The 21,862-nt window shown below is 35.7% G+C and overlaps 1 protein-coding gene across 4 annotated transcripts in view; it reads right to left on the bottom strand.

The window, feature by feature from the left end:
* Window positions 1-21,862, bottom strand: part of ZNF385D (zinc finger protein 385D) — an 891,925-nt gene that overhangs the window by 113,102 nt on the left and 756,961 nt on the right. For all 4 annotated transcript variants that reach the window (XM_025448806.3, XM_025448807.3, XM_025448809.3 and 1 more), the window contains one exon: window positions 2,268-2,378. In XM_025448806.3, the coding sequence (XP_025304591.1) occupies window positions 2,268-2,378 (111 nt within the window). The remainder of the gene's footprint in view (window positions 1-2,267; window positions 2,379-21,862) is intronic.

Here is a 21,862-nt window from a genome sequence, read left to right as displayed (position 1 = left end):
TGATGAATACATATTGATTTCTATATCAACTTGAAACTTCATTAGCAATATAAATTGCTATTCTCTTCTGTCAAGGAAATAAAACAAGAATACATTTTATAAAATATGTAAATGCTCTTTATGTTAATGTATACCGGGTAATAATTCTAAATACTTTAAACATGACTTTGATACCAATCTACAGAATTAGAAACATTAAAAAAAAAAGGAACAACTGTCTTGAAGTGGTGACCCATAGCAGGAGATAACCAACCAAGGATTTAGCCTGGATGTGGCAGATGGTTTTCTTAAATTTAGTGGGAGATTGGGTTCAATGAGCTTGAAGTCTCTTTTTGATTCCCAGTTTACAGGAAGTGAACTTAACACAGAGGAAAATATTGACAGTGAAATTGCTGGCAGGAGGAAATATTGAAATAGCCCCCATTATTTGTAAGAAGCTCTCAACATGGCTCCTGGGAGACTTTTGCATCATTATCTGATCAGTTCCAAAGTGAAATATCAATACCATTTAAGAAGGAATGAAATCAAGAAAAAATCACTTTAAATAACAATTACAGAACTATATGATTATTCACTAAATGTTTAGAAATGACCAAATTGCAACTATTGAGTTCAGAACTCAAATTTACATGTTGGAGGACCGCCCCTTTTTTACAACAGCTGGAAGAGATTATTATATGATATTTTTCAGTTGAAAAGATTTTTTGTTAATAAATTAAACTATGACAAATTTCTTAAAATTCAAATCAATTCAAAGCACTCAGTATTTAAAAACAAACAACAAAATAAAACAAAAAACCAAAAACCTCTCTTTCAATAAAATGCCACATGTTTAGTGTATTCTTTTTTTTTTTTTTTTTTTTTTTTTTTTTTTTTCTTTTTTTTTTTTTAATTTTTATTTATTTACTTATGATAGTCACAGAGAGAGAGAGAGAGGCAGAGACACAGGCAGAGGGAGAAGCAGGCTCCATGCACCGGGAGCCCGACGTGGGATTCGATCCCGGGTCTCCAGGATCGCGCCCTGGGCCAAAGGCAGGCGCCAAACCGCTGCGCCACCCAGGGATCCCTAGTGTATTCTTTTTTTATATCAACAAATACCACTTAGAGTCTATGCAGGCAATCTATTCTTTTTTTAAGCCAACAAAAGAAATGGTATACAACTATCTGATGACAATACTAGTAGGTAGGAGTTCATAAGACAGTAGCAATCCTTATGCAAAATAAGATGTTCTGATAGAAGAAAAAAAGATACTTTATTTCTGTCACATCTGCTTTCTCTGCATGATTATCTCACATGCTCTTCTCATTATCAGAGAACCTAAAGGACTTACTTGCCTAGAAAGATTAAATACTGAAAGGCCTAACATTCTCCAAAATCCAGATCATTTTGGTCATCTCCACACTACACATCACCTTGTAAAATAATGGCACCGTGCAGGAGCCACTTTGACAGGCTGGGGTCCTCTGTTTTCCTAAAGTATCAACAGGTATTCTATTCCTAGTCCTTCCAACATCCCTTCTCTTTTCTGTATCTCCCAGGACCAACTCCACACCAAGGAGGTTGGGGAAGGCAGGCAGTAATTTTCAAATTGGCCATGAGCAAATTAGCTTCATTGTGATGAAACCAGAGATTTTCTGATCCCTAGAAAAGGTATGGAAGATATGAATAGCTCTCTATGAATACTTTGCAAAGCACTGGTCAGGTCCATAAATGTCTCATTTCTGTCATGTTCTCCACTTAAGTTTTATTCATCAAGGGCTCCAGTGCTTTGAGGCCTTTAGGACTCCCTATTAAAATGCTAATACTTCTAGGATAATAACTTGAGAGCTCTAACACAAATATCATTAAGAACACAAAGGACTGATCTGGAATTGGGGACCACCAAGGCAGATAAAAAAATTTACAAAGCAAGATGTTGGCCTTGAAATATAATTTGGGAATTATCTTATATCAAAGGTATAATTTATTAAAAGGCTATTTGACTATTCCCCAAAGGGAAAGTGTATTAGCTAAATTTAGTATTCCTAAAGACTAAAAACATACCTTTAAACTGCAAGGATAAAATATTGTTAATGTATGATGTTTCCAGAGTAAACCCCCCAAAATAATATAATAAACTCTGAATTTAAAGGACATAAGGAGTTAAAATGTTATCTTTGAATTTTGACATGCTCAGTTATTGGAGAAAAATGTTGAAGAAATCTCTTCTGCAAGATTAGAACAGCATAATACATTTTTTTCAGTGAATACTAAATGGTAAACTTACATCGGAATTAAATCTCAACTGGCAAATGTTGCATGATATGATTTGCTTTCTTCGATGAGGAAGAGGAACCCCGAATGTATGATTTATTACAGCTTTCTGAATCGGGTCCATCTGTAATGAGAAAGAAAATACAACAAATAGAAATAAAGCTTGTCAGTTCCATTGGAATGTTGCCTATTTCATTAAAGAGCCAATCTGTACAGCTTGAATCTACTGCTCACATTATAAAAAAACATTTTTATTCTAAGAAACAGCATTTCTACTTTCTTGGAAAATAGACAATAAGCTCAAAGCTCAGTATGATAAGAAAATGATAAATGTACCCATTAGAGTTTGCATGCTAACTGTTTTTCTCATTTACGATCAACAATTGTCTCGGTTTGATAATCCTAAAATATAATTAAAGGTTTATCAAAACTCAAATTATTCCAAATGCCAGCAATCTCAAACAGAAGTATGTATGCCATTGCCCCCAAATGGACTTGTAAATAGACTTGGTCAGATGAGCAGTTCTGAAAATAAATTATGCACCATAATCCAACATTAACCTTATGCTATGTTTGGTATCTCTTCTATGTTAAAATATAGTGTACAAATCCTACTTTCTAAGAATTCGAATGTATGGAGTTATCTATTCATTCAAAAACCATCTCTTGACCATTTAATGTAGACTGCTATCCTATGGACTTAGTATTTGAGGTTCAGAGAGTCTGGATCAGAGCAGTTATCTCTCTCCATCCCATATTCCCAGGATAGGTCAAGCGACACCAAAGACATAATGTCAGCAATCTGGCTCTGATAGGCTTTGTCCTACCATCCACATCAGTGGTTTTCAACTGTTGGAGTCAGATAAAAATTTTGATCTGCTTCTTAATATTAGTGCAACCCCTTTGCTTATCTGTGTCTCCTAAGGTGGTGATAGGGTTCAAAAGTGATAATTTGTGTAATTAGCACAGTCAGTGCTAAGCACATTAAACAATCAATAAATGTTGGCTATTATATTTTCTCTATCACAGCACATATGAGGATCAGAGTTAACTTGAGTCTCATACTCCCATAATCATTGTTGTCACACTACTAATTTCTTACATGGCCAAGAAACATTTAAAAATAAATCAAATGTTACACATATGGCTATGACTTCCACTGAATACCTGCAAACTAGAACTCTCAACTCTCATCAGATAGAAAGTTATTCTGAAAGTCCTCACAATGGGTTCAGATAGCTCAGAAATGATTTGACACATACAAAAAAGCTAAGAATGTATCTGTGAAATGATGTTCTAATAGTCAGTTTCTCTGATACACTGTAGTTCTTAATTATCCTAAGCAAGTCGTTGATAAATTCCACCTCATTTTGTGTATTTCAAATTATCAGAATGAGTTAACTCATAGGTTGTCTTCATAGGTAGGTAGGAGGAAGCTTTTGTCTAGATAGCCACACTTCTATTAGGCTGTCTAGGCACTCCTAATGTACAATAAAAATAATAGCACTCAGCATTTATTGTCTTCTATGTGCTAAGCACCAGGCTAGGTGGTTTAAATATTAAATAGTTATGATGATCAAGAAGAACTCACAGATGTAATCATTTTTATCTTCCATCATTACTTTACATTTTTTTATTTGATGTTAATCCTTTTCCAGATTCTGGAGGAAACTCAGCTATCTCATGATTTTTCCGGTCATTTCCAGGTATTAATAAATTCTAGGATCCCCTTTCTCCTTACTAGTGAATTCTATCATCCTTTTTTTTTTTTTAGCCATATCATACTTTCTTTTTAACCAGTTTTATTTAGGTATAATTTACATATAATAAAATTTAGTAATGTTAGGTGTAGAATTTGATGGGATCTGGCAAGTACATACAGTAGTATTATTACACAGAACATTTCCATTACCTGGGAAAGTTTCCTCTTACCCCTCTCAACACCTGACTCCCACTCCTAATTCTGAAATCACTAGTCTGCTTTCTGTCCCTTTCTTGAAGTTCATATAAAAGGAATCATATAGCATGTAGGGTTTTTTTGTGTGCTGACAGCCTTCAGTCAGAATAATTCTTTTAAGATTCATCCATGCTGTTGCATGTTATCAATAGCTTATTCCTTTTTATTGCTGAGTAGTATTTCTTTGTATGGATATAACAATGTGTTTATCTACTTGTGAGCTGATGAACATGTGAATTGCTTCCAGTAAACTTTATCTTTTCAAGTCTGAACACACAATCTAAAGCTCATTCCTAAATTCAGTTCAGCATCTTAATCCAAACATTAAAAACTAATTTAAAATTCCACTCTCTTTCTTAGCTTAGAACTACTGTCAATGTATGAATAACAGTATGAAAAGTCACAGAGCATAGAATAGGGCTCTTTTCTCTCTCTACATATTTTTCTTTCATGTCCCTTACCCTTACCCCAGCTAATCTTCCAAACCTTCTTCAAAGCCATCTCACCCCACTTACTTAGAGCCCAAAATGGAAAATGTATTTTTCCATTTGCATCTTCCAAATGGAGGCTCTTGAGAAAGCCAACAGCCACACAAATGTGTGAATCTGGGCTACTTCAATAGCCTTCATTCTGCTTCCTAAGATCACTTTTATACTAGTTTAAACGTGCTATCACAATGCTTCTCCAACAATAATCACAGAGAACACTCGGTGATAATTTAATTTGCCTTTTAGCCAACAGCTAAAGAAAAATTAAAAGCAGAAAGAGGTCTCTGACTTAGAGGTAGTTGCTTCATCATATGCTACTGCATCTGTTCAGTGCATAAATGGGGCCCATTTCTATTTGGGGATAAGGTGAATTATGCCTCTAACCTATTTAGAAATACTGAAGACTTCTTATAATGATATTATAAAATAAAAATAAATTGCACAATTATATTAAAGATGCTCTCTGAAAGTGAACAGTACTGAATTTTTATCATATATTAGTGAGCAGCATATTATTTTGGTTTTTCAGTAATACTGGGAAAGCAGTGACCACATTCAATCCAAATTTGTGTAGGAGGTGTTTTGGAACTAGACACTTAATGCAAATGTGGCATATTCTCCAGATTTAATTCTTTTGTTTGAATTGAATGATGTTCTGATCACTGTGACTATAAAATCAAATTTCAAAATGCAAAGTAGTGTATTCTTCTTCAGAGACAATTTTATTTCCCAGTATACTTAAAAAAACCCACTTAAGTATATTTCGAAGATGGATTTCACAAATTATAGTTACACCAACAGAATTATCTTTATCATTTTAGAAATCTAATACAACAAATGAGTTATTTTGAGTATGAGTTTGAGTAAATGAGTTATTAATGAGTATAAATCATATTCACCTCTCTCATATATACATCTATAAGTAAAGCCATTTACAGCAAAGAATCATGAAAGGTTAAAATCTAAATAATAACCAGTTCTATTGTTAAATAGTTGATTAAATGATACCACATGGTATGTAACTAAAAGTAGCATGCATCTGTTATCAACCATAGGGATACACACACAGCCACTTAGATCATTTTGTCTAAATACACTATTATTTACCATTATAATCAAATATTTTGTTTAAAAAGAAAGTCGCATGTGTTGACTTTTCCTACAATAGGTGTGATCTGTCAAAACAATGACATCTTATTGTGTGTATACATAGTATCATTAGGAGTTTTTCCATAAAATCAGTCTCAAGAGATGCCAATGTGTCGAGGCAAGAAAAGGGGTTTTTAGGTCAAATAAACTGTAGGAAACCCTGATACTACAGCCTAGACATTCATAGTGCACAATAAAATATTAAATTTTCTGGGGTGACCTGCAGCAAAAACAAGTTTTTAATAGGTAATTTCTAAAATAATATAACCAAACATTTGTTTTCTTTGTTTTTAAATTTAACATCCTTGTTCAATGCATAGAGGTTTTTTTATTTTTTTAAGATTTTATTTATTTATTTGACAGAGAGAAAGAGAGCACAAGTAGGTAGAGTGGCAGGCAGAGGCAGAGAAAGAAGCAGGCCTTCTGCTAAGTAGAGAGCCCGATGCCGGGCTTGATCCCAGGACTCTGAGATCATGACCTGAGCTGAAGGCAGATATTAACTAACTGAGCCACCCGGGTGCCCCCAATGCATACAGTTTAGAAAATAATGATCCGGGAATATAATCAACATAAAGATATGAATGAAATGTAAAGCTTTCAGTAGTAAATAAAGACACTAAAAATGTAACACAAAGAAATCAGATCCATAAGAGCTTTGACACGTTTCACTTAACTCATGCAGCATGAAATTAAAAACTAAATTAAATGGTAAAATCTACATGATATTTTAATACATATTTATCTAATTTCTAAAGCGGGATATTCTAAATACATTATCCAGCCCCCAAACAAACAAAAAGTGAAGGATGATACACGAACCTATTGATATGCTTACCCGAACTCTAGTCTAAAATTCAATTTCAAACTCAGCCTATGGCCTTATTTAAAGCCAAATGAATATGTTTTTCTTCATTTCAGGCTTAAGGATCTTTGCATTTCTATCTCAGGTCTTGCTTTTTCCCTCACCTCCCCTCTGGGCATTCTGTTAAATTGATTTGTAAATGAGTATACGAGGGACAGCCAGAGCTGAGATTCCCTTCTCTAGGATGAACTGGTTTTTTTTTTTTTTTTTTTTTTTTTTTGTTTTTTTTTTGAGGATGCGGGGTTAGTCCTGAGTTTACATTTCCTGCTCTAAGAGACTTCCTCTCTTTCTGTTCCTATTATTATTGTGGCTTTCAGTTTTAAAATCAAAGAACAAAACTGAAATGCCAGGAAGCTTAGAAGTTCAGAAATATAAAGGTTGTCTCCTCCAGCTGGTATTTCCATGTAACAATGGCCAGTAACAATAATTCTAAAGGTTACTCAGAGGAATTTGCTGTGTGTTTTTTTTTTGTTTTGTTTTGTTGAAAAGCATCATTTCCATCCTGACAACTTACTGAGAAACTCTCCTTGCCCCTTGCCTACTATCACACTACTACGAAGCAGCAGAGCCAGTTAAGAGGCACAACCATCGCTCTGCTCCCATCTCTCTCAGGTACCACCATCAAGCTTTGTGATGTCCATTGTCCTGGATATTTGTGACTCTGTAGTATTAGGTGACACTGGGTGGATTTACTACATCAACTATGAATTAGCAAAGTTTGAGTTTATATGACTTATATTCACACATTAGAAAACATTAATAAAAAAACCTAATTCTCCCAATCCTGCAACAAATTTATTCACTTGAAACATATGCAATGTTGACCTTTTTCTTTAACTTTCTAAAAGGCTGCATAAATTACATTTAAAGAGTGTATACATCTTAAGTATATCATTAGTTGACTTTTTTAACCTGTGATACTTTAGGGCACCTGGGTGGCTCAGTGCTCAGTGGTTGAGTGTCTGCCTTTGGCTCAGGCTGTCACGCCAGGACCCCCCACATTGGGCTCCCTGCAGGTAGCCTGCTTCTCCCTCTGCCTTGGCTTCTGCCTCTCTCTCTGTCTCTCTGTCTCTCATGAATATATAAATAAAATCTTAAAAAAAAAAAAAAACTTGTGGGATGCCTGGGTGGCTCAGCGGTTGAGCGTCTGCTTTTGGCTCAGGGCATGATCCTGGAATCCTGGGATCAAGTGCCACATTAGGCTCTCTGCATGGAGCCTGCTTCTCCCTCTGCCTGTGTCTCTGCCTTGTGCATACTTCCATGTTATCACCATCCCGATAAACATATAGAACATTTTCAGCAATTTAGATGGCTCCCGGAACAGAGCCACAAATTTGGGAGTCCCCAAGCCACCTGCACTTCTGACAAACTGGCTACAAATTTGGGGCTTACCATGACTCCTGCAGGTTTGATATCTTGCTAGAATGATTAACAGGATTCAAAAAAACACTGAATCTGTGGTTACAGTTTTATCATAAAGGCTACAAATCAGGACCAACCAAATGGAGAGTTCCAGAGGGTGAGATCTGTTAGAATCGTGAACATGGAGCTTCCATGTCCCTTCCCCAAGAAATTAGGATGCATGGCCCCTGCAACACCCTCACATCTAAGAAACTTGCCCAAATCTTGCTCTCTGGAATTTTTATTGGGGTCATTACATATGCATGACTGACTGAATCATTGGCAAAGTGAACGAATTCAAACTCTAGCCCCTTTCCCCTTCCTGAAGGTCCCAAATGATATCACCTGCCCAAAGCCTAATCCTCTAATCACATGGTCAGTCCTTCTGGTGACTGGCCTCCATCCTGAGTCATTGCACTTGCATAAACTCAGGTGTGATCCAACATGGGAATGATTCACAAAGCTACTCATCACTCAGGAAATTCCAAGATTCTAGAGACTACCTAAAATCTAACATCTGAGGACAAAGATAGCCAAATTCTTTATGCACATCTTTGTATTTTTCATTGCATATTTTTACATAGTTGCAAGCATAATATAGAATATTTTCTCTTTTTTCATTTAAAATACATCTTAAGAATATTTTCATTTAACATCAGCTTTCATCTTTACCAATTAAATGGTGGCATACTAATATTAAATAATTATACCACAATTTACTTAGTTCTCTGTTTTTGGATATTTAGGCTGTCCCAGTTTTAAATACCACTGCAAAGATCATCTGTATGGGTGCAACTTTTATTAAGAACTACAGCCTCTTAGAGCTGGAAAGAATCTGAGTGATCATATCTTGCTTTCTCATTCTATTGACAAGCCCACTGAAGACCAGAAATGTTTCAATCAGTAGTAGAAAATGGACAACAAACCAATTATCCATATCCCAGTTCCAGGTTCTTGCAGCTATAACATATGACAGCAAGTATAATCCTTCCTTTTTCTCCCCACATAGGAAATAACAAATGGTTAAGATGTATGTAGTCTACACTGTTGCTGCTCCTAGTTGCTGGCTGTTTTATTTTACTCTTTCTAAATTCTATCTTTACCTTTACATGGAGTGATAATCATGTTGGGTTATTATGACTAATAAACTATGTAAAGTGTATACAGAGCCCAGCACTGTGTCTGTCACATAGAAAGCACTCAATAAAAGTAAATGCTTCCTCTATTATTATTTTATAGCAATGATAGTAAATATCACAATTCCTTTCCAGAAGCAGAAAACCAAAAAAAGAGTAGAAAGATGCCTTAAAAGGTCCTTGTGATCCACGATCATCCAAGAAAAAATAAATTTAACTATAATAAACTTTATATTTGAAAAAATATGAATTTAATTATTTATTTTTAAATTCTTTTTAAAGAGAGAAAGAGAGAGCAGGTGGGGAGGAACAGGAGATGGAGAGAATCTTAAGCAGGCTCCATGTTGAGCGCAGAGCCAATGTGTGGCTCATTATCACAACCCTGAAGTCATGAGCTGAGTTGAAATCAAGAGACAGATGCTTAACCAATTGAGCCACTCAGGTGTCCCCAAAATAGCTAATTTTAAATAAGCACTTTGACACATGAGGCACTGTTAATAACGCCTACATGTCTCATTAGGTCTTCATAGTATCCCTACAAGGGAGACACTTTTGTTTTTTTCCTTTTAATAAACTTTATTTTTAAAAAATTTTATTTAAATTCAATTGATTAATATGTATTATTGGTTTCAGAGGCAGACGTTAGTGATTCATTAGTCTTCTATAATACCTAGTACTCATTACATCATGTGCCATCCTTAATGTCCATCCCCTGGATATCCCATCTCCTCTCCCCTCCAGGAACCCTCAATTTGTCTAGTTTCCTATGATTAAGAATCTCTTATGGTTTGTCTCCTTCTCTTATTTGTCTTGTATTTTTTCCTCTCTTCCTCTATGATCCTGTTTTGCAGCCTAAAGCAACAGAATACACATTCTTTTCAAGTGTACATAGAACATTCTCCAGAATAGATGACATACTGGGTCACAAATCAGGTTTCAGTGGGTATCAAAAGATTGGGATCATTTCCTGCCTATTTTCAGACCACAAAGCCTTGAAACTCAGGAACATGAGTTCAGTCACATGAGGAAATTTGGAACGAACTCAAATACATGGAGGGTAAAGAGCATCCTACTAAAGAATGAATGGGTCAATGAGGAAACTAAAGAAGAATTTTAAAAATTCAAGGAAACAAATGAAAATGAAAACACAACTGTTCAAAACCTTTGGGATGCAGCAAAGGTGGCCCTAAGAGGCAAGTATATAGCAATACAAGCCTTTCACAAAAACATGAAAGGTCTCAAATATACAACCTAACTTTACACCTAAAGGAGCTAGAGCCTAAAGAAATAAAATGTAAAACCAGCAGAAGAAGATAAATAATAAAGATCAGAGCAGAAATCAATGAAATAGAAACCAAAAGAACAATAGAATTGATCAACTAAACTGATAGTTGGTTCTTTGAAAGAATTAGTAAGATAAACTCCTGGCCAGACTTACCAAAAAGAAAAAAGACCCAAATAAATAAAATCATGAATGAAAGAGGAGAGATCACAACCACACCGAAGAAATACAAACGATTATAAGAACATAGCATGAGCAACTAATTTGACAATCTGAAAGAAATGATTGCATTCCTAGAGATGTATAAACTAATAAAACTGAAATAGGAAGAAACAGAAAATCTGAACAGACCCATAACCAGCAAGGAAATTGAAGCAGTCATCAAAAATCTCCCAACATACCAGAGTCCAGGGCCGGATGCCTTCCCAGGGTAATTCTACCAGCGATTTAAAAAAGAATTAGTATCTATTCTTCTGAAGCTGTTTCAAAAAACAGAAATGGGAGGAAAACTTCCATACTCTTTCTATGAGACCACCATTATGTTGATCCCAAAACCAGACAAAGATCCCACCAAAAAGGAGAATTACAGACCAAAATCCCTGATGAACATGGGTGCAAAATTCTCACCAAGATACTAGACAATAGGATCCAACAGTACATTAAAAGGATTAGTCACCATGACCAGGTGGGATGTATTCCTGGGCTACAAGGTGGTTCAACTTCAGGAAATCAATCAATGTGATATACCACATTAATAAAAGAAAGGACAAGAACCATCTGATCCTCTCAGTAGATAAAATAGAAAAAGCATTTGACAAAGTACAGCATCCTTTCTTGATTAAAACTCTTCAGAGTAGAAATCTGGGGAACATACCAATCATATCATATCATATCATATCATATCATATTAATAAGCCATATACGAAAATCCCACAGCAAGTAACATTCTCAATGGGGAAAAACTGAGAGCTTTTCCCCTAAGGTCAGGAACATGATAGAGATGTCCACTATCACTACTGCTGTTCAACATAGTACTACTGGAAGTCCTAGCCTCACCAATAAGATAACAAAAAGAAATAAAAGGCATCTGAATTGGCAAAGAAGTCAAACTCTCACTCTTTGCAAATGACATGATACTCTATGTGGAAAAACCAAATGACTCCACCCTCAAATTGTTAGAACTCATACAGGAATTCAGCAAAGTGGCAGGATATAAAATCAATGCACAGAAATCAGATGCATTTCTATACACTAATAATGAGACACAAGAAAGAGGATTTAAGGGGTCAGTCCCACTAACAGTTGCACCCAAAACCATAAGCTACCTAGGAATTAACCTAACTAAACTTTATTTTTTAAAATATTTTATTTATTTGACAGAGAGAGAGAGAAAGAGAGAGAGTGAGAGAGAGAGCATAAACAGGAGGAGCAGGAGAGAGAGAAGCAGGCTCCCCGCTGGGCATGGAGCTTGATGCAGGGATACATCCCAGGACCCTGGCATCATGACCTGAGCCAAAGGCAGATACGTAATGGGTTGAACCACCCAGACACCTCTAAATTTAACATTTTTATAGCAGTTAGAAGTTTGCAGCAAAACTGAGTCTAAGATACAACAGTAGATTTTTTTTTTATTCCCATTTTACATATGAAATGTTTAGGTACAAAGACATGAAGCTAATTGGGTTAGGTTTTCACATTAGGCAGTTCTAGAGCTCTAGTTTGAATTCAGGTAGTCTAACACTGTCATTTTCACAGCTTAAAAACACTGCCATTTTTTTCTTTCATCAGCAAAAGAAAAAAATAAATATCTTCATACACATACATACACAAAAGGGGGCAGGGAGAAGACAATGTCTGCAACATCTAATCAAAGATTATGTACTCTGGCAACATAGAGGAGCTCTAGAAATCACTATGATTTCTACAAGATAACGTATCAAAGCCAAAATGTTCAAGGCATAGTAAAAGGCAATTTGTAGAAGAAAATATCTTAATGGTCAATAAAAAATAAAATGTATTGGCTATTCTGAAAGTAAAGCTTAAAATAACAAGGAGACAGTTGGCAAAAATTGACATTTTGTATTGACAAGGATTTGGGAAAAGTGCAGAAAAAATTTGGCATCACCTAGGAAAACTGAAAATGAACTGAACATAAGATCTATACACTTGGGATGCCTGGGTGGCTCGGCAGTTGAGAGTCTGCTTTCGGCTCAGGGCATGATCCCAGGGTCCAGGATCAAGTCCTGCATCAGGCTCCTTGCAGGAAACCTGCTTCTCCCTCTGCCTGTGTCTCTGCCATTCTCTCTCTCTGTGTGTCTCTCATGAATAAATAAATAAAATCTTAGGGAAAAAAAAAGATCTAAACATTCACCCTCTAGAGAAGCTTATTGCCAAGATAAACTCACAATGAAGTTCCCTGAAGTTTTGTTTTTATCAGTAAAAACTAAAACAACCTAAAGAGCCAATGGTAAATAGTCAAAGAGCTATAAAATGGAATACTACACAGAGGTTAAAAGGAATTAATAAAATATTTCTTTATTGGCGATAGATAAAATGCATCAGAATATCTATAATATGATATCAGATACTAAGAAAAAAATCACACATTCATAGTCAATAGATAAAGTAAGAAGGAATGATTAGGAGATCACCATGTTATACCTTCTAAAAAAGTAATGTGTCTGCAAAATGGCCATCAATTACAGCTATTGAACAAAAAGAGACAACCAGACAGCAGGTGTCTCTTGAAGAAGTACCAAACCACCTGTGAGGAAGTCATACTCGAAATAACAAACTTGCATCTGGTCAAGCCTCTAGATGTAATTACCCATTCTTAGGAAATACAGGACAAAACAAAGTGGTAAAAGTCTTTACATGGATAGAGAAAGGGGAATCCTTGTGCACTGTTGGTGAGAATGTAAATTAGTGCAGCTACTATGGAAAACAGTATGGAGGTTCCTCAAAAAAATAAAAAAATAGAAATACCATAGATTCAATAATCCCACTATTGGCTATTTATCTAAAGAAAATGAAAACAATAATTTGAAAAGATATATGCACCCCTATGTTTATTGTAGCATTATTTATAATAGCCAATGTATGGAAGCAACTTAAGTGTTTATCAATAGACAAATGGATAAGGAGGATGTGGTATGTATATGCATACAGACATACACACACACACACACACACACACATATATGCATATACACACATAATGGAATATTACTTGGCCATTAAAAAAGCAATGAAATTTTGCCATTTGCAACAATACTAATGGACTTAGAGGGTGTTATGTTAAGAAAAGTAATCCAGACAGAAAAGACAAATACCATATGGTTTCACTTATATATGAAATCTAAAAAACAAAACAAATGCACAAACAAACAGAAACAGATTAATAAATACAGAGAACAAAGTGGTGGTTGCCAGAGGGAGGGAAGTGGGGCCAGGCAATTAATAAGTGAAGGGTATTAAGAGGTACACACTTCCAGTTATAAAATAAATAAGTCATGAGGATGAAAAGTACAGCATAGGGAAGACTGTAATAATGCTATACGATGACAGATGGTGACCACACCTCTGGTGCTCAGTGTGGTATAATGCACATAATTGTTGAATCACTGTATTGTGCACCTGAAACTGATGTAATAATATGTGTCAACTATACTTCAATTAAAAACAAGTCTCCAGGGGATCCCTGGGTGGCTCAGTGGCATAGCCTGCCTTTGGCCCAGGGCACGATCCTGGAGCCCCCAGATCGAGTCCCACGTCGGGCTCCCTGCATGGAGCCTACCTCTCCCTCTGCCTGTGTCTCTGCCTCTCTCTCTCTATGTCTATCATAAATAAATAAAATATTAAAAACAAAACAAAACAAAACAAAAACAAGTCTCCACATTAATAAAATCAATAAATTCCAATAGGAATTTATGTCAGGCTTTTTAAAACAAATCAGTAGCTAGAATATAATAGGAATAAGATCTATAACTTTAAAGATACTTAAGAGACATAGCAGTCAATTCCAAACAATGGGTCTTACATGGATCTTGATTCTAACAAACTGTATAATAAATATTAGAAGATAGTCAGGGGGAAGTAAAATCGGGTACTTATAATAAGGAATTATTTTTTATTTTCAGTTGTGATAATTGTAGTGTAGCTATGTGTTTAAAAAGTCATTATCATTTAGAAATATTCAGTAAAATATATACTGAGGAAATGATATTATGGGTCTGATTTACTTCAAAATAATTGAGAATATTTGAGGGATGAGTGGGGATATTAATGAAACTTGGTCCTTAGTTGAAAACTACTGAAGGTAAATGCTGACTATGTGAATTTTCATTATATTATTCTATTTTTATACATGCTTGAAATACTCCATAAGACAAAATTAACAATAATCATAGCACACGCATGTATACAATCTGTAACTGATTTATGGATGCATACATACGTATTTAAAAGTGAACCACAGATGAAGGAAGGGAGCATACCAAACTCACAACAGTTGTCTTTTGGGGATCTCAGAATGTGACTGGGACAGTGGCTACAGAGCACCAGAGCTACATTCAGAACATTTCTTCTTAGTATGGAACTAGCAGCAAAAGCAACAAAATATTAACAGATGTAAAATTATAGGTGACTATAGGTTTTCTTATAATATTTATCATAATTTTTATTTCTTGTAAAAGATCAAAAAGTAAAATACACATGTGAATCCCTCAGTAGACCATACCCAAGTGAAAATAAGTTGAGGGATAATGTCTTTACCCTTCTTTCTTTGAAATTTGGGCCAGTAGGGAATTTAACAGGAATACCAATCACCCAAGATCAAGACACAGTTCTGAGTGGGGTATATGAGGGTGCTGAATGCAGATACACATTAAGTCTCATAGTTTCTTTCTTTTTCAAATAGCAAAGGACAAACATGAGTTCATTTAACAAACTCATTCAACTAGAAGTACACTTATTCCCATCAATCTCATTAATCAGGTCATGCCCAAATCTGTTTATTTAAATCAAGTAGGAAATATAACACATAGGGGCAGCATGGGTAGCTCAGTGGTTTAGTGCTGCCTTTGGCCCAGGGCGTGATCCTGAAGACCTGGGATCAAGTCCCACGTTGGGCTCCCTGTATGGAGCCTGCTTCTCCCTCTGCCTGTGTCTCTGCCTCTCTCTCTCTCTCTATCTCTCTCTATCTCTCTGTGTCTCTCATGAATAAATAAATAAAATCTTTAAAAAAAGAAATATAACACATATAAAGTCACATAGGCACATTAAAGGCATAGCCATTTTTCAAAGCATCAACCTTTAATTCTTTCGTACATTCTACTTTTTCTGCCTTGAAAACTCTTTCCCCACTTGTTCTAGTTTATTTTCTCTTGGCTAACACCTACTCAATTTTCAGAACTCTAATTTTCAGGACACTTAGCTGGTACCTCCTTCAAATGGGCTAAGTTCTCCCACTTATCCAGCATAACACTCTATGGCACCATCAACGATATCCCTTGACTTGTTTGTCTCTCCCAACAGATAACAAGTCAAGGTAGGGCTGGGTCCCCTTGTTCTTTGTCTCAGCAATTAGTAGAATGGCTCCCATTATCATAGGCTTAACACATGCCTTTTGAGTTGGTAAACTGAATGATATTGAACCCAATATAAAAACACAATACCGGTCTTGGAATGGTACTAACAAAAGGAGTGAGAAAACATGGATTCACAAAGAAACTTTAGGCATAGGAGGTGAAGTGAGCTTATTAGAGACAAAGTTACATGAGAAATGACTCCGTGATACAATATAGGATGTAGGATATAGACTCTGGGAGTAAAATCTAGAACTCTAAGCTACCAAGCAGAAATCACATATAACCTATCACCATCTAAGCAATAGGGTCATTGTTGATAGTTTCTTTCAACTACCCGTTAGGTGTTAACTTGAGATCATTTTTCCACCAGGCATTCTCCTAGACAAAGGCTAACAGCCATACTGGCCCCTTGATCAGTTAAGGAGAAGATTATTTTGTTCAGAAAACCAGTCCTTGACCGTAAGTGAGCGAAGACATGTCCAAATGTCCGAGATTTCATTGTCAGTAGTTCTCTGCCATGGTTACTTTTCATAATGTTCTGTAAGTAGGCTAATACAATGAAATGTAGAAAGCTAAAAGTAAAGAATGGATTAGCTTGAGGGGATCTTAAGACATTATTTTTCTGGGATCCCTGGGTGGCGCAGTGGTTTGGCGCCTGCCTTTGCCCCAGGGCGTGATCCTGGAGACCCGGGATCGAATCCCACATCGGGCTCCCGGTGCATGGAGCCTGCTTCTCCCTCTGCCTGTGTCTCTGCCTCTCTCTCTCTCTGTATCTGTCATAAATAAATAAAATATTAAAAAAAAGACATTATTTTTCTTAGAATCATTGATATGAACATGAAAATTGCATTTAACCAATGTATCATGGCCCTGTCATGGAATGCCCACAGATGGACATGCATTTTGAGATTTGGAAGGGCAAATATGAAGTTGTTACCAACACAATTAATTAGTCATGGAAGTCAGTTCTGGTTACAATGTTTGAAATTATCTCTTTGGTATTTTCACTGGGTAGGGCCTAAGTTTCACACATGTTTATATGCCCTTTGGTTCTCATTCCTTTCTCTGGAACTCCGAATATATTTAAAACCTATCAAAACTTCTCAGTTTATAAATGAGAAAAGCTATACCCTGAAGTGGGGGAAGGAGTCTGAGAAAAAAAGGAAGGGAAGGTGATTTCATTCCATTCATAGGCTTCCTTTTTTTGCAACATGATTTTTTTTTTCTAACCAAAAGAGTATTAAATTTCTTTGAAAAGAATGAATGTTGGGCAGCCCGGGTGGCTCAGTGGTTTAGCGCCGCCTTCAGCCCAGGGCTTGATCCTGGAGACCAGCATTGAGTCCCATGTCTGGCTCCCTGCATGGAGCCTGCTTTTTCCTCTGCCTGTATCTCTGCCTCTCTCTCTCTCTCTCTCTCTCTCTCTTTCTCTCTCTCTCTGTCTCTCATGAATAAATAAGTAGAATCTTAAAAAAAAAAAAAAAGAATGATTGTTGCCTGCTCATACTAATAATTCCCCATTGAGAAGATTCCAGTGTTTAATTTGGACGCTTTAGAAATTTTGTTATCAGCATTACAGGGACTTAATTTAACTCAAATGTTTTGATCAGACTTCCTGCTTCTGCAAAATCTCCTCCAAAGACAATGAATGCCTAGGGTGCTTGCTGGTGCAAGAAGTCAGGTTTCTCAATATTCTTCAGGATTGGGTCTGAATAAGATCTAAAATAATTAAACCCAGGGACTCCAGAGTTGGTATTCCATTTACATGGAATGCCCCAGAGAGCCTAGCACTATTGATTGAACAAGAAAATAAATTCTAGAAATCCATTCTATTACCAGCTGTACCAGAAGTCCACAAACACAACTGGTTCCTGCGGTCATTCAAATATGGGCCAGGTGTTGAAATCTGCTGTACTCTGAGATGAAAAGGCAGGGACAAACACATTGTTGTACATAAATTACAAATGGCTAAATTGAAGGATTTCTCTTATTCTGAAAGTATGTCCTTCCTACTTTTCTGTTGAACTCCTTGCTTTTACAAAATCATGGTGCAATCAGATGAATTTAGTTAGTTCATTAGGTAGTTCTGGCTTGAAAAAATCAAAATGAGGAAGTCCTATGTTAACTGGTCTTTTAATATTTTCTTTTTAATATTTTAACAGTGTATTAGTTTCCTAGGGTTTCTATAACAAAATACTACAAACTTGGTGGATTAAAACAACAGAAATTCATGATATCATGCTTCTGGGAGCTAGAATCGCAAATTGAGGCCTTGGCAAAGCCATTCTTCCTCTGAAGTCCGTAAGGAGACTTTCCTGCCTATTCCTGGCTTCTGTTTTTTTCCTAGCCATGTCTGGCAACCTTTGGCTTATAGATGCCAAGGATTGCTATTATCCTCCTCCTTCATGTTGCATTCTTCCTTTGTGAGCCTGTGTCCAAATTTCTCTTTTATAAAGATACCAATTATATTGGATTTTGGACCACTCTACTGAATTCGCTGTCACCTGATTATCTCTGCAAAGAGCCTATTTTCAAAGAAGGTCACATTGTGATGTACTGGGGGTGCAGGCTTCAACATATTTTTCTGAGAGGACGCAATTCAACCCATAACAAATGTATTGGGCAACGTGAAAATCTGGAAATCACTGTAAAATTTTACTAAAGCACGAATTCTAGGATTTCTCGGTTAAAGGAAAAATAAACAATTATAATCAGTTTCTTTGTCTCAGTGGCTAAAAGGGAAAATCTGAACAAACTGTGGATCACTGAGACCATTACTGCCTAACAGCTTATTAACTTGATCACTTTAATCCTCAAAGAGTTTTGCAATCCACAATGATCTGGGAAGAAGAAATAAACTTAAAGTTTTGAAAGATACATAGAGATGAGGAGAACGGAATTGAAAGAGGTAGTGTTGATCTTTACTAGCCAGCCGGCAAATAATTTAGATGAGGCATTTTTAAAATGTTCAATATTAAAGTAATGAAGTATACAGAAAGATTAAACAGTGGTACATTGGTAATGATCTAGGTAAGTAAATATCCTGATTTTAATTATTTGGTTAAATTACAAATGATATATATTTGTGGCTACATGTTTTGCATTGTATTTTTTTCTTGCTCCTTTGTTTACTTCTTTGCTTAAATAACATTGAATGCTTTGAGAAAGTACAATAATGTTTGGGCTCTTTTTTATATAAATTCCATCTCTGTAGGTAATCTATGTGGTCTGTCCTAGTATGAAAGTACCAAGATATTACCCACGTTAAAATTGAACATGTGAGAATATCCTTGCTTGGTTTTGTTTTGTTAAAACATAAATATACATATATGTCTGTGCACATGTATGCTTGTAGGTGTGTATACACATGCATGCATATTATTTATGTATTAATTTATGTACCAGTATTTATCTACCAACTCCCTATGTGAAGTCTCTCACTGCTTGGAATTTCTCATGACTCCATTTCCTTTGTTCTGTTTTTGGCTGGACTTGATCATTCCTTGAAATATTCTACTTCTCCCTGCACTGAAGTATTCATCCACTAATTTACATACACTTCCTTCCCTCTTCTCCATGGGTTGCCTATGTACCTGTTTATCTTAGCCAGTAATATGGAATTCAAGCCACAAAGGGCATTTTGTATTGTCAAACACTGCTTTCCACAAACTAGCACAGACCTGTCTCTGGATTCATTTCTATTTCTCCTTGCCTCTGATATTTTGTTCCACTAATGCAGATCTATTGGCAATATCTTGCATAATCCAACTGTGGTTTATTATCTCCTCATCTTTTGTAAGGCACTTTTCCTTTATTACTTATTTCTTACATGTATAATTCCTGTCTGTTGCTCTAAATGTCATCTTTCTGAAGAGGATCTCTTTTGGTCTCTTACAATGAAGGGCTCCTCCCAGTACTCACAATACCCTATACACTCTAGCATCATATCACCGACTACCACTCAAATATTCTGCTTTTAGTTTTCCCCTCCTCAAATTGCAAAAGATGTAGTGTTATTAATCCTTGAAAAAAGGTGTCTAAGCATAAAAATGCTCAAAAAAGGTTTACTGTCAAAGTAATTAGATATGTAAAAGTAGCCATTCTAGTCAACTGTCAATCACTTTAAATAGAAAAAAGTGTCCCAAGGTATTATTCTTGACTAAAGTCACACTATTCAATTTTACAGAAAAATTGCATTGTTCTCTGAGGCTAATTGTGTTTGGAGCTTTGATGTAAATATTCAAAAATAAGCTGCATGTTTAGAATGTAAAAATAACAATATGCCTCTTAAAATGCTTGCCATATATTTAAGGTATCCAACACAGGGTCCTAATACAAGCCAAGTTCATTCTGTGTTTAAAAGGATCCATATGGTGGGTGGCTAAGTACTAGTCAAAACCTCAGTAATAGAATCAACTTCCGGTGATTAAAATGTTATCTTCCCATGTATCCCAGGAAACCAATGTCCTTTGTCCACTAACAAATAATTTTTAGTGAAATAATGTGGTATTATCCTCATTTTACAGAAATGGAAACTGAGGAATAGTCAGAATAAATGATCTACCACAGTAACCTTTATATTATCAGGCAGCTCCAAGATTGAAATCCAGTTTTATTGAAATTTAGTGTTCTTCCTATAAATTGCATGGACTCTCAAACGTGTAATAGTGCAACAAACTTCTGGACTCAATTTAAAAACTGGATCTGAATTTGGGGTTCTTGGGCATTGGCAAAGGACAGGAACAAATACACATTAAAGAAAAAGGAACTGAGGAAGAAAATGACACCAGAACAAAGGCTATCATAAAGCATTTCTAACAACTGATTTACTTTTATTATAAGCTGCTTTTAATCCCCAAAGTGTTGCTAAAGCACTGATTCACTTCTTTTTAGATCTTGCTCTATGTCTGTTTTTCACTTACAATCTTTTTAAGGATTTAAATTAAAGAAACTAAGGTAAAGGTGAACTAGTTAGAAGTTTGAATCAGATATTATGAAGGCCAAGTGGTGAGCAGAATGTTCTCAATTGTAAAGATTAAGGAAGGATGAAAATGAGGCTATCTTGTACCCCCAGAAATCCTCAAGATCAAACCCACCTGAACCTAGAGTAAAGGTAATCAATCCTAAGGATTTCTCTTAACCATGAAGGTACTGCTACATTTTGTTTGTTTTAAATAATTTTGGGGTCTACCATTTGGAAACGTGTATAAACTTTTGAAAAACCCCAAATACAGTGCTGTCGGACTATTGGTAGCTTTCTGGATAAACCACAGCAAAAATGTATAAACTAAAATACAAATTGTAACCACTTAAACCACGGGTTTGCAAATCTCAGATGGATTCCCAGGAGCAAGCAAGTGGAGAACCATGGATTTAAGAGGTTATTTGTTAGTTGGAACACTACCTAGTGTATTTTGTATTTCCCATGCACTTCCAGGTTTCTTCATAGGGACTCACAATATTTTTGCTATATGATTCTTTTCTATTTTTGTTTATTTTGACCAAATACTACATACATGGCAACAAACCAAATAGTGCAAAAGAGCTTCAGAGGAAAAGTAAGTTGACATCATAGCTTTAATAACACACTAACATATTCATATCTCTAGATATTCATAAAGATGAGAATTTGACATTTATACACTATCATACTTTTTTTTAAAAGATTGATTGATTTTAGAGAGGGAGAGGGAAAGAGCAGGAGGGGCAGAGGGAAAAGGAGATAAGACTCCCCACTAAACAGGGAGC

The sequence above is a fragment of the Canis lupus genome, chromosome 23, assembly GCF_003254725.2.
Source record: "Canis lupus dingo isolate Sandy chromosome 23, ASM325472v2, whole genome shotgun sequence".
NCBI classification, from domain to species: Eukaryota; Metazoa; Chordata; class Mammalia; order Carnivora; family Canidae; genus Canis; species Canis lupus.
Note: the sequence above shows the minus strand (reverse complement) of the source record. Positions and strands in the feature narration are given on the sequence as shown.